The following is a 14259-nucleotide window of genomic DNA, read 5'->3' on the forward strand; positions in this document are numbered from 1 at the left end:
TCTAAATCTAATGAGGTGTCTTGTATTTTATCTGGCAGCCCTAAGCTTGCAGTAGAGAGCAGTCTACTTAATTCAGTAATGAAAGGATTTTTCCAGGTCCTATTGGGTCTGTATACTCTTTTAGAAGTAGATTTACCAGTCATTCATAGTTTAAGTACACATATTTGAAATTCAGCTTCATATTTTCAAAAACTAATTTTAAAAAGCTCTATTTTCTTAAGGGTTATCTCCCCAGATTTGAAAATTTATTGTAATGCAGATTAACAGTGGGAAGAATCAGACAGATCTTAGAATCTCAACTTCTTTATTTACCACTTGTGTGGCTCTGGTAAAAATCAGCTATCTGAATGGACTTCAGGTATCTCAACATATGGTTATTAGGAATTAATAAGATAAGTTGTGAGAAGCACCTATTATGTCAGACACATAATTTGTTCAAAGCCTATTAGGTGTCTATCCCATATTAATTGTAAATAACTGGCTTAGGTGTACTTGTGAAGGTTTTGTGCTAAGAAGGTATAGCAATTCATACATCCAAACTCCTGTGTTATCCTTTACCTCTCCATAACTTGAGCAGAATGAATGGAATAAGATATGGATAAGCATGGTGCCTTATGGAGTGAGGAACTTGTATTCTCTTAACATATAGCTCAGATTTACTCCTGACACTGGGACTGTCATGTATGTGATGCCTTGTAAATGTTTATTTTATTATATTTTGATATTATTATCATATAATGGGAAAGGACAGTTTTGCCTTTTCTTGGAGAGGAAGAACTTGTCTTAGTATCTTCAGCATGAGGCACAGTAGGTACCACCACTGAAATGATACTTAATGGAGCACACCTGGTCACAGAATTGGGTTCCTGAATAATGGGTAGTAAATAGACCATAAAATTTTCCTAATATGTTATTGCACATTTAAGTTTTTATGTGTATATTATGACATTTCTATCCTTCTTTTGTTCACACACACAAAACCAGATCTCACAGAGAAAAATATAGAACCCTCAGAGTGACAGCTGTGATGCCAAGTCTTACTGTGCTTCTATAATTCTGGGGAAGAGAAGAATTAGAGAGGGAGGGAAGAACAGCTGCTCTCAAGTAGTTGAAGGGCTGTCATACGGGAGGAAGGCTTGTTCATGCTCTGGAGTCCAAGGGCAGAACTGAGGTTGAACAGTAGAAGTTAAAGAGCAATATGGTCAAGTTTAATCAAAACTGCCCATTACTGCAATATCTCAAATACTGTGAGGTCTCCTCTACTGAAATGTTGATTCACTGTCTCTGATGATCATTTATCAGGAATATTCGACCAGTAGCTACAGCTCTGTTTTCTTCTTAACTTGTAAAATGGGGATAATAATATCAATTTATCAACTCACAGGAGAGGCATTTGATCCAACGAAATCAACGATCCAACAAAAAGGAGACTCTTTTGCTAGTTTTTAGGCAGTTGTAAAGCCCTAGTTGCAGTGGTTTTCAAACTTTGCTACATACTAGAATTACCTTGGAAAAAGGTTGCTACAGACTAGAATTACAGCTTTGAAAAACATGTATGTCTAGGCCACACCTGCAGAGATTCTCATTTAAGTGGTATCAGGTATGCCAGATAATTAGGATTGTTTCAAAGTTCTCCAACTGATTCTCATGTACAACAATTTTGAGAACCATTAAACTAGCGTACTAGTTAAAGAGTCATGATTCTGGATTTTACTTTGGAACCTAGGTTGAACTATAGGTGTGATGTGAGCAACTATTTTAATTTCTCTTGAATCCATACTCCTTATTTACCAGGAAGAGGACATCTTACATACTTCTAAAGTAATTTCCTCTAGTATTTTATTATTTTAAAGCAGTTGACCCTTAAAGGTTTATGAATTAAGGTAAGGGCATGTAACTACCTTCTAGAAATAGAAGAAGATCTCTGCTTTGAGACATGGGAATTGTTGGCACCCTTTTTCTCAGTTTTAATAGCAGTCATGGACTCCTCTCAATGCGGGGATGTTTATATCTCTCCAGGAATGTGTGGCACCAACAGCATTTGGATGGCTGGTGGTTTTAGCAGTCCTTTGCTTAAAATAGGTATGCACCCTAATTTGAGAAGAAACTGGCAGAAGATAAAAGTGGGTTTCTTTTCTCTTCCCCAAGATTCTACAAGCTGCTTTATTACCAGAGTTGTAGTCATCTGATGGATGATTGCGCATTTTTCTTGGTATATTTTGTGAATGGCTATAATTCTTTATACTCTTTTGGGTTGCTGTCATACATGCTGCTTAGTAACTTGCTTACCAATAATTTTCCTAGCCTTACCTAAGACAACCATGCTGTTTTTTTAGTCTTGACTTTGCTTTTTTCTACATGAGACTGTGTATCTTATTGTCACTGCAGTAATGTAGCAACTGACATTAGGGAGTCATGGACACAGGATTCCATTTTTTTTTTTTTTTCTGCAAGAAAATTTAAGGGCTCTAGTTATTAGGTTTTCTCAAAGATGTTACTCGTATTCCAGTTAATTCATATTTGTTGGTGAAGTTTTATTTGCCATGCAGAGCCCACAAAAGTAATTCTAGAAATGAGCAGTATTGTGAGGCATAACACATCCACATTTTAGGAGGATCTGATTTGGTAGTATTTTATTTAGTGTCAAACTTCTTACTTCTAAAAGGGAAGATTCTTTTGGAAGGATGGTCTCCTGTTGTTTAATACTTCATAAATTTCTAATTTAAAAATATCCAAAGATCCACTACTATGTACATATTTCAAAATAAATCGCCCAGTTAAAACTCAAAACAATCTTATCGCGAGAAATTTTGGAAAGTTTGAGTTACTTGTAAGAATTAAAAATGTTCTTTCCTCCTCTTCTGCATGTCATACTGGACACGACTACTCTGATGTTTCCATAAGTGCTGTTAGTGCAGTATGAAAGTGGGAAATACCTTTTTTTTTTTTTTTTTTTCCAATCAGGGAGGGCAACAAAGCAATAAGAAGGATCATAGGGCACCATGTTAATAACAAATCACAGGAGGTGGCTCTGTAAAGGTTGTGAAAACTGGTTTCCCATTGCAGGAATTGGGTTGGGCCACCCCTTCGCCCCCCTTCTCAAACACAAATATTTTCATATAATAAAAGACTGTTTCTCTATGCTTATAACCCAGCCTCCATTCCTTCGACACCACCATTTTAAAGGGATGCACGGGCTTCTCCCAAGTTCCTAGGCATTATCTTCTTCTGGATCCTGTCCTGCAGAGGTGAGGCGTCCCTTTGGGGACTCTCGCTGGGTGAGAGGGACAAGAAACACCCACTAGGACCCAACCCCGGCAGCCAGCGGCTCGAGCATGCGCTGAGAGTTTGTGCAGCTGGCCCTGGCTGCCGCCGCTGCTCGTCCGGACTGGGAGAGGACTTGGGAGGGACAGCGGCGCTGGGAGGTGGCTTAGCGGAGACTTTCCAGCAACTGCTGCCCAGGACTTTTTTTTTTTTTTTTCTTTTTCCCAGGAGGCGGCGACGGCGGTGGCGGGGGGAGAGGAAGAGAAAGAAGCGTCTCCAGCTGAAGCCAATGCAGCCCTCCGACTCTCCGCGAAGAGGGTCTCTGCCCCGATGAGCCCCCGCCGTGTGTCCCCGACTATCCCCGGGCGGGCGTGGGGCACTGGGCCCAGCGCCGACGGTAAGTGGTCGCACGTCTGTCGCCTTTCCTGCCCGCGTCCTGCCAGCCCGCCGGCCGCTGCCTTCCACGCTGTGTGCTAAACTACTTAAGGGTTGGCTCTGGGGCTCCCTGCCGCAGGCGGCGTTTCCTCCCGCGCCCTGCCGGGGGCGCGCGGACGCGGTGGCTGGGCCGGTGGCCGCGCTCGCTTTGTGCTCCGCTGACGGCTTGGAGCGCGGAGTCGCGACTGCGGTCGGAGGGAAGGGGTGCATGAATGACTAACCCGGCGTCTGCACAGCTGCACCGGCCCTAATTCCCCGACGCCCCCCGCCCCCTGTCCCAGGCTAATCCATCATTCTGGGGCCAAAAACATCATTTCTCACGTTCTCCCAGAGAAACCCTAGTCGCTGGGCGGAATTCCGGCTCCGCGCTGCGCCCCCTCCAGTCCCTTGCATTCACACCCGAGCTGCAGGTCAGGGTATGGGGTGGGGAGTTGTGGTGCCCAGGAAAGTGCTAACTAGAAGGACGCTAATGCTCTGGAGCTCGCCGGTGGTGCCTGTGACGTCTCCGGGGTAGGGGCAGTGTGGTTTCTAACCTTCAGGACAGTTCCCAGTAGAGGTGTCCCCGAGGAGGGGCGTGGAGTGAGGGAGGTTTTCAAGAGCGTCTCGTCTCGTCAGAATGCACAGGGCCCCGCCGCGTGTCCCCTGAGAACGCGAGTTTACTGTGCGCCTCCATTCATCCGGATAGGTGCTCTTTTCTTTTCCCAGCAGGTGTTATCTGAAGCTGGTTTGGAACTTTTGGGAGTTTAGTTGCTATTATGACTTTAACAAATGATTTTTGATGAGGCTATGTCTCGAATGCACTGGGCTCTTAAGGACCCTTTAGACCCTGCTGAGGGCTGGCGGAGGAGGGACTGGCAGGCAGTGGGGAGCGTGTTGGTGAGATGTCCCCTGTCCTCTCTCCCCTACCCCCTGCAGATCGCTGCCGTTTTGCCCTTGGAAGTAGGATGTGGTGAAAGGATGGGGCTTCTCCCTTCCGGGGCTCACAATGGCCAGAGAAGATTCCGTGAAGTGTCTGCGCTGCCTGCTTTATGCCCTCAATCTGCTCTTTTGGGTAAGTCTGTTTCAGTGCACCAACAGGTGGGGACGGCTGGCTCTGGTTTTCTGCAACCACAGGATAATGCGCCAAAGGGCACTGCTAAGCATTAATTAATTACATGGGATAACACTCTCTATTTTTCAGAGAAGTATAATTTGACCCTCTTAAAATGCCTTTGATCTAGCTCAAGTTCCATTTGTAATTACAACAAAGAAATCCACCCATGGATACTAGTGGCAGTAAAATTAGACTTGAAGTTAAACTAGGGATATAAATAAATGCACGTGCTTGTACTCATAGATAAGAAAATTATGACATACTACTTAGGGAACCGCTTGTTTGAGGGAATTTTAGATAACTGTGCAAGCCATAAATTGTTTCTTTACATCAGTGTCTCCTGTAAAATCTGGTTGGGCCAAGTCTTAATATTTTTTCCTGTGTGTGTGTTGGGGGGGCGGAGGGGGAGGTGGAATTCACACTCAGATAACCTGTCATCCTACTCAACCTAAAAGGTTGAGTAGATTTGTCTAGGGAATTCCATATGGTATGAAGAGTGATATTTATGTAACTAATTCTAAGTTGGCAAAGTTTAAGGAATTGTGTGTATGCTTTTGGAAAATCCCATAACCATTTAAGGAAATAAAATACATAAAATGTAAAAAGCTCATGGAAATTTTTATGCCCTATGAGTTAATGACTTTTTATGCTTTAAATTTTCATGAAATATGACTAATAATCATATTATTACTTATAAACTTAGGAAAATATAAGAATTTAAACTATGAATGTTGCTTCAGGAAACTGCCATTCCAAGCAAATTGTTTTTTCCATTTTTTTGTGTTCTATCAATAATTTTACTCAAAAATTTCTGCTACAAATTTTATTGTGCAATTTATTTATGTGGCTGACTGGCTGGCATGCTGACTGGCTGGCATTGGCCAGCCTTTTTTTCATAGGGCTATTACGTGTGGTCTCTAGAAGATGACATTTTGGTTGGACTGCACCTTATAGATGACCCCATTTTAAAGGACAAATTAAGTCTTCAGTGAGCAATCTGAAAATATGTAAAATGGCAGCATTGCTGTTCTCAGAATTAAAGCATTAATTTCTCAAAATTAAAGCACTGGGTAGTTAAATTCACCATTTGGAAATGTAAAATCACAAACTGATCTTATTGTAGTTTATACTTCTTAAATGTTCCATTTTTAAGCGAATCAAATTATCTGGATCATTAGAAGTTATTAAGATTTTAAACTTCATTTCTTTAAAATGTATGATAATTATCTCTCCTATTTATTAGTTTTTCACTTTTCTACATTGTGCTTTTTAATTATAGAATCATTACATTCTACTTCTAAAAGGAGCTTTAAAGATGGTCTGGTTGAACTTCCTTCCTTTGTGAGTGAGGAAATTAAGTACAGATTAAGTGACTTGCCAAAGATCAAATAGTCCAATGGTGGCAGTGCCAGGAACAGAACTCAGCTTTCTTGTCCCTAGACAGTGCCTTTAACTTGACCCTTACTGAGTTTTGAACCTTAGAATTACTAAGATTTTTGTTGTTGTTCAATAAAGAATAAAGCTTTGAAAATTTTCTTAATACTTTATATTGCATGGGGGAAAAAACCCAAATCACTTAACAAAAGCATCACTCTTCTTGGAAATGAAATTTGCATAAAAGCACCTATTCTTTAAACTCTTACAGAGCTCTTCGTGTCCCCAGAGAATGTAAACATTATTTCTTTGTTGTTATCCTATACTTAAGCCTTCTTTCTATCTTTGTGTACAGGTGTGTGTGTGTGTGTGTGTGTGTGTGTGAGTGTGTGAGTGTGTTCTGATTTATTGACTTATTTGGATTCCTTCCCTCTTTCTTCAGCCCTCCTCGTCTCCCAATATCACCTACGCTTCAACAAGATAATCCAGGTTAACCACCTTGTATACATTTTTCTGTATTTTGTTTCATATACATATAGATTTACTCATACCTGTCCATGACAAATATTCACTAATATACATGTACATGCTTGATTTTTTTGTTGTTAGTTTGTCATTTGAGTTAGAGTCATAGGAGTAGAATTGCCATGTCAGAAAATATGTGATAATAACAACAAAAACAAAAGTAACCAACCTATCTAACTAACATAGAAAGCTAATGGTTCTTACTGTGTGTGCCAGGCACATTTGGTGTCTGTTTCCTAGCCTGTAAAATAGGAATCATAGTTCCCTATTTTTTAGCGTTTTTGTGAGAAGGATTAGAGTTAACATATGTAAAGCGCTTAGAACCGTGGCACATAATAAGTGCTATCCATGCAATAGCAGTATTGCAATTATTACTATAACTACTACTACTACAATAATGATGGTGTTTTAGCAGATTACCAGGAGGTGGATTGCTACTATCATTGTGGTACTAATCATAGTAATTGTTATTATTATGATTAATACTGCTACTATTGCTACCACTGTTACAATCCCTTTGACCCAGCAATCTTGTTCTGGGAATCTGTTCCCTAGAAATAAAAGCAGTAATTATACAATTATATGTACAAAAATATTTGTTGCCATCTTCTTGGTAATTTGGCACTTCTAAATTTTTGCCAATCTGCGTCACTTAAAGTATTATGTCATTGTTACTTTATTTTGTACCTACCCCACTAGCAGTGAGCATGAGCATCATTTTATCTGTATTTTTCATATATATCATTTCATTTCATTTCCTATTTATTTGCTATTTCATATTTATTACTTAGATTTACGCTATATTTTGAGTGTTAATTTCATTTATGATATCTGTTTCTATATAATAAACACACTTTTCTATATTCTTTGTAATATAATTTTTTTCTTTTTTTCTTTCTTTTTTTTTTTTTTTTTTTGAGATGAAGTTTCACTCTGTCACCCAGGCTGGCATGCAGTGGCACGATCTCGGCTCACTGCAACCTCTGCCTTCTTGGTTCAAGCAATTCTTTTGCCTCAGCCTCCTGAGTAGCTGGGACTACAGGTGTGCACCAACACACCTAGGCTAATTTTTGAATTTTTTAGAAGAGACAGGGTTTCACCATATTGGCCAGGCTGGTCTCCAACTCCTGAACTCGTGATCCGCCTGCCTTGGCCTCCCAAAGTGCTGAGGTTGTAAACATGAGCCACTTTGCCTGGACTGTAATATAATTCTATACAGGATTTTATATGTGTAAATATAAATATATTACATATAAAAATAAATACAAATATATGTATAAATATAAATTGTGTGTTTGTGTATATATATATATATATATATATATATATGGGTGTGTGTCTGCATTTCTTGTCGTGGTTAAGGTTTCTTTTTTAAAATGTTCTTTAAGATTATTTTATCCAATTAAAAGTATCTGTTGGGATTTTGGTTAGAATAGTATGGAATGTATAATATGCTAATTTTAGGGAAACCGATTTTACTTTTTCATTGTTAAGGCAATGTTTGCAGATCCTATCATTACCAAGTCAGAAGCCGTTTTCAACCTTGTGCTGGAGACATTCCTGGCAATTCTTAACATTACTCTCATCTAATTCTCATAATAGACCGGTAAAATAGTTTTCTTAGTTTTTTTTTTTTTTTTCTCTCTCTCTCTTTTTTTTTTTTTTAAGTAAAGCAACTGGTACTCAGAGCAGTTAAATAACTTGCTAGTAAGTAGCAGAACAGGAATTTAAAGTCCAGTTTTGTTTTTTATCCAAGTATAGTAGAAGTTACATTGCTGGAAACAGTGGTGAATTTATTTGCATGAGGGAATTCAAGTAAACATCCTCAGTAGGAAGGGATTAGCTGTCCACCTGCTCATTCCAAGTTCTCTAGAACAGTGCCACTAAAACCTCAGTGTGCATGCACATCACCTGGAGATCTAGTTAAAACGCAGATTTGGATTTAGTATGTTGTGATTTCTACCTGACAGTGCACTTCTAACAAGCTCCTCTGTGATGCCAATGTTGCTGGTCTGAGCATCACACACTGAGGAGCAAGGCTTTAATACTAGCTTTTGGTTCTCATTGGAATTACAAGTAGAACAAATTAGTGTGGCATATGAACCCCACTTCTTAAACCAGACTTCACATTCTAGCTATGGAGAGGGAGATTGTTCTTCTCTCTGGCTTGCAAGATTGACAAACTTGCCCCCATTACCCATGAGGTCAAAAGCTATAGGCTTTTCCTCTGCACTGGCGTTTTAAGTAGTCTTAGTTTTTTTTTAATCTATTTTTACTATATTGGTACCTTTTTACCTTTTCTACCTCACTAGGATTTTAGGGAAAAGAAAAATAAATCTTAATCACAAAAACACTGGGAACCCATACAATTTTGTTCTCCTGTTCTGGGAGTCAGAAATCAAACTGAGAGGTGTTTGTTTGTTTGTTTTTAAGCTTAAAGTATATCTTGAGTATTTTTCTTAAAATATAAGGCATAGATGTGTTTTAAGTGTAAGATGTGTCTAAGAGAGGAAACAATCCACAGCACATTCAAGATCACACATGCTCTGCATTCTCTTTATTGTATGGATCCAGTCACCTTGATTTGCCATCTGTTGAGTGTCTTTTCCACATTATGTATAGGCCAGATTCTAGTACTGCTGTACTTGGGTTGGCACAAAATTATTGGGCCTTCTAGATTTGTCATGAGTGTTGTGGGTTCACGATGGGAAAAAGCATACGGGAGATGGTGCGCATAGGTGAACTGCCCGAGGGTTCTTTTGAGACCATGATTCACCTTCTCTCCATGGTGGAAGAAGGACATGAGTTATCTTTACTTCAGTTTTATATACTTTTATTTCTATTAAAATTTAAATGGCATATTATTTAAAGAAATGTGAGCTTGCCACCATTTTAAAGACAGCTTTGATAGCTTTTTGGTCATTTGTCTTTCTTAGATGGTAATTTTCTATCATTACAAATATGATAAATATGGTTCTCCTTGAAAATTCCTGAAATTGGCAAACATTTAAAATTCATCAAGCACATGTTTGATTCTAATTTTCTAGTATAATATCCCACCTGTAGTTTTAAACTCCTATATCTCACCATTATATAAGAGCCATTGTTTTTTACTTACCATTACTAAAGATAATAACAATACAGGAGAACTACCCTGATTAAATATGAGAAGTAACTTATAAAAGAAAGTCTAAAACGTGGACAGGAAATTTAGTTTATGCTTCTGGGATGTATGTGCAGAAGATGAAATGACAGGAGGCTCAATGCTCTGTTTCTTTTTCTCTGGCCATCTGTATTGAACCTTAGGTGTTTCAGCCATACAGAATCTGAAGAGTTAGATTCTTGGGAAGAAGTATGAATTCACAGGAAGGACATTTGTGAATTATATTAAAATACTACATTTTAAATTGGTGTCCCCAACTTTAGGCTATGAATGATATTCAAATATTTTTGAACTGTTCCTAAGGAATAGCGGAAAGCCTTCCAACAAATATTTGTGGTCTTCTAAAGTAAATTTTAACCATAAAAACTTCTTTAGTTGGCCAGGCACGGTATCTTACGCCTGTAATCCCAGCACTTTGGGAGGCCAAGGTGGGTGGATGGCCTGAGGCCAGTTCAAGGCCAGCCTGGCCAAAATGGAGAAAACCACCTCTACCAAAATACAAAAATTACCTGGCCGTGGTGGCATGCATCTGTAATCCTGGCCACTAGGGGGTGGGGGGACACTGAGGCAGGAGAATTGCTTGAACTAGGAGGTAGAGTTTGCAGAGAGCCAAGGTTGTACCACTGCACTCCAGCCTGGGCAACAGAGCAAGACTTTGTCTAAGCATACATATATATATATATGTATGCTTAGACAAAGTCTTGCTTGTATATATGTATGTATATATACACACACATATATATATATTCCTTTAGTCTCAAAGCAAAGCTGCTCTACTTTTTTGTATATACATTGCAGCTCAGTTGAGCGAAATGACTTGAGCCACTACACACCTCTTAATGAATGTTTTTTGAGGAGAAGAACATGGAAGATTCTTTGCAGCACATTCTGCTGCATGCCGAGCAATAGACTTCTCCCTCATTGACCCCACTCAGGGAATAATCTTGAGCTGGATGATGGGGAAGTGGAGTTTACTACAGTTAGACTGCACAGAAACTATCATGTAGAATGAGGCATTTTATCTTCTTTTACCTGTAGTGACTATAGGATCATGTAGTGACTATAGGATGATCACTACAGGTAAAAGATCATAGTGAAGAAAAGGGGATATTTCTGCCAAGAATTATGACCAAACAACAGAGGCTTATAGTGGGTCTCTTCTGGTCAGATCGGGATGCATGGTCACCCTATCTATAGGAAAACATGATGGTCTAAAAAACTGTCAGTCAGAACATCTCCAGGGTGCTATTGATTTATTCAGCTCTAATTAATTGATGTTCATTTGGAAATGATACCCACCAATAATCTCCGGACTGTATTTCAGCCATCATTTAAATTGCCTATACTTTCACAGCTTTAGCAAATAGTGTTACCTGTTTGCCCTCTTTCCTTCTGCCCATTCTCTGGTAGAGGGAAGCTGGGAAGGCACAGACTCACAAAAAGGCAGAAAGGAGCAGGCCTGGCAACATCAGAGAGACATGTGGCTTACCTAGTGCTTCCAGACTCCAAATCATCAAGGCTTGATCTTACTTTTACATTGTAACAAATAGCAATTGAAAGGTTAAGTGTGGTGGCTGTTGCCTGTAACCTCAGCACTTGGGAGGCCAAGGTAGGAAGATCACTTGAGCGTAGGAGTTCCAGTTGCAGTGAGTTATGATCATCCCTGGGAGACAGAAAAAAACACCAAAAAAATTTAAATCCTTTTTTAAAAGAAGGAAAGCTTCTAGTCCAATTTCTCCATTTTCAAGATTAGCCAATAAAAATTATATAAGTTTGAATTATTTGTCTGAGTTCTTTTTCATACAGATAAAGCCGTAACTAACATTCAGAACTCTCTTTTACGTTTCTTTCCTCGCTGACAGGTTTGATTTGAAAAGTTTTGGTGGGTGGTTTTAGACACCCATCATTCTTTAACAGAAATTGTGTCACTGTCATCTTATATGGTACTCTATGTTACAGATAGGAGACACTTAAAAGATAGAAAGTCCTGTTTCCTGACTGTGACCTTACTATTTTATGGAAATTGTAGGTATACCTTTCATAATAAATTTAGGAAATATGCATGCACATACAATTCTGATTCAGAAAAAGACTTGATTTGACTCATTTTTATATTATAGATTCAAGCAAAAGCAGACAATGTCCCCAACACTGCAAATTTCATATTTCTAAATATTTGTTGAAAGCTAGCATTTTCCAAGTATTTTGCAAGAGAGATTATGACAAATGTCCTGCCAAATAATATATTAAATATGTTTCTATCAAGTAACACTTGTTTTAGTTTTAAAATATCTCCTTGAACTTCAAGTAACATGTTGCAGTACTGGAGAAAACATAAGGAACTATAAAGCCTAGCTACATATGATAAATATAATGTTCCTAATAATTTAGCCAACATGAGTGGCATTTGAAAGATTATTTTCATAGTTAATTTGGAAAATTAGCAGAAAATAACATTATTAGCAAGGAGTCCTGAATTGCTCACATAAGTTGCACTTCTAGATTTAATAATACCAGGTTTAGTTATTGAATTGACTTAGTCTAATTTTAATTCTGTTTCTTGCTATAGGTATGCACTATATTTGTTTTTATTGTTATTTTCTCAAACCCAGTGAGTAAAGCCTCACTCATTGAGGATGAAACTTTTCTTAGACATTTAATGTGGCTGGAATCAATGCCTTGAAAAAAAGCTGTTTTATTCCTAGGGTTGCTTGTTTACTATAGAATAAGGCTTGGTGTTATTATTTATTTTGACTAATGTTCTGTGCACAGCTGCAATGTTTAGATATGCTTCTATGGAAAAAAAACACTAGGACAGGGTATAATGCAAAGTTTTAGTTTAAAGAACTTTTGAGAACACTTTAGCCAGCTTCTAATCTGATATATAAATCTTTGATGTTGTTGTTCAGCAATCATCTTTCTCTTGGAAAACTTCCAGTGATAGAAAGCTCAGTTCTGGTTAAAGAATCTTCTAATTTGTTTAAAAATCTCTAACAGTTAGTTTATCTAGCAGGCTGAAACCATCCCCTTTAATTTAATTATTTTCTCTTTCACTCACCTAACATATATTAGGCCCCCCTACTGAGCCTGGTACTTTTCTATGTGATGGGGAGATAAGCAATGTTCTGTGCCCTCTACTGGGATGAGTTGGATGAACAGAAACAAGAACAATAGGATAACTGCTTTATAAGGTCTGTGCAAAGAGCATTAAGAGAGAAAAGATCTGTAGGTAAGTGGGGAGCTGGGAAAGAATCTTTACACTTGCTGCCCTTGAAGGACAAGTAGATGTTGCTCAGCACATGAGAACAGGAAAGCTGGGTCAGGATGGTATTCCACGCAGAAGGCACTGCAGGAGTGAAGACGTATAGGCACTGGGAGGTCTGCATGGTGCATTTGGAGATGTGCAAGCAATTTTGTTGTTGTCCATATATAGGATGTGTATAGGGGAGAGCTGGCAGGACGTATGGTTTAACAAAAAGGTTAAGGGATAGCTGTAGAGGGCCTGGTGTGCCCTGCTCAAGAGTTTAAACTATTTTTCTGTCAGAGTTAGTTGAGGGAAGATGAAATAAAGGGTAGTTGAAGGAGAACCGTAATGAGTAGCTATAAGCAGAAGAACTTGATCTATGTTCTACAAAAGTAACTAAAGGGTGAATTGGAGGTAGGATCTATGAGCTGAAGAATTCTATTATAAAATAATTATAATTGCATAGCAAGAGAGGATGAAGGCCTGAACTAGCCAGTTGTGGCAGGAAAGAGAGAGGACTTCACCTGACACCTTGCCAGTACAATTTGAAGGACTTGAGACTAATTAGATGTACAGCTGAGGAAAAGGGAGAGGTTCAGCCTCCCTGCCAAGTTACCAGTTTACGTGATTGAAGGATTGATTATACCATTTACAAGAAAAACAGTGGGAGGGACATGCAAGTTTTGAGAGAAATGGAGATAAGTTCAGTGTTAGAGAAGATGAAATTGACCATGATAGTCTGATAGGTAGCTATATTACAGAGCTTCCTCTCTTGTCCATCTGGTAGACCTTCAAACAGCTCAGTATTCCATTTCTGAATTGATTTGGAGTAGTCTTATCTTTTAGACTGACTGAGAAAGATTAAGAGAAAACCCTTAAGTCAGAAGTGACTTGCAATAATTGTAAGTAATGTATATGAGAGTCTTACTCTGGTTTTTTTTTTTTTGGTCATATAGATCTATGAAGTAGAACTTATTTTTATATCATTTTATCCGTGAGAAACCTGAGGCATAGGAAAGATCAAGGTGAATGTCATATAGCCAAAAGGCAGGAGAGCTAGAATTCCTAGCTGAAATTCAAAATTCAATGGCTTCTCATTTTCATGATGATGAAGCCCATATACCTTCAAATGACTTCCAAGACTCTATGCCGTCTCATTCT

General features: G+C 38.7%; 1 protein-coding gene across 6 annotated transcripts in view; it reads left to right on the plus strand.

The window, feature by feature from the left end:
* Positions 1 to 3086: 3086 nt before the first annotated feature.
* Positions 3087 to 14259, plus strand: part of TSPAN12 (tetraspanin 12) — an 80605-nt gene continuing 69432 nt past the window's right edge. For 2 of the 6 annotated variants that reach the window (XM_032276177.1, XM_032276182.1), the window contains exons 1-2: positions 3132 to 3661; positions 4615 to 4750. In XM_032276177.1, coding sequence (XP_032132068.1) covers positions 4685 to 4750 — 66 coding nt within the window. In that variant the 5' untranslated portion in view covers positions 3132 to 3661; positions 4615 to 4684. Of the gene's footprint in view, positions 3662 to 4095; positions 4210 to 4246; positions 4408 to 4614; positions 4751 to 14259 lie in introns of those variants that run through there. The other 4 variants (XM_032276178.1, XM_032276181.1, XM_032276180.1 and 1 more) reach the window with 4 other exon arrangements.

The sequence above is a fragment of the Sapajus apella genome, unplaced genomic scaffold (genome assembly GCF_009761245.1).
Source record: "Sapajus apella isolate SASKATOON/1434 unplaced genomic scaffold, GSC_monkey_1.0 scaffold7, whole genome shotgun sequence".
Lineage (NCBI taxonomy): Eukaryota > Metazoa > Chordata > Mammalia > Primates > Cebidae > Sapajus > Sapajus apella.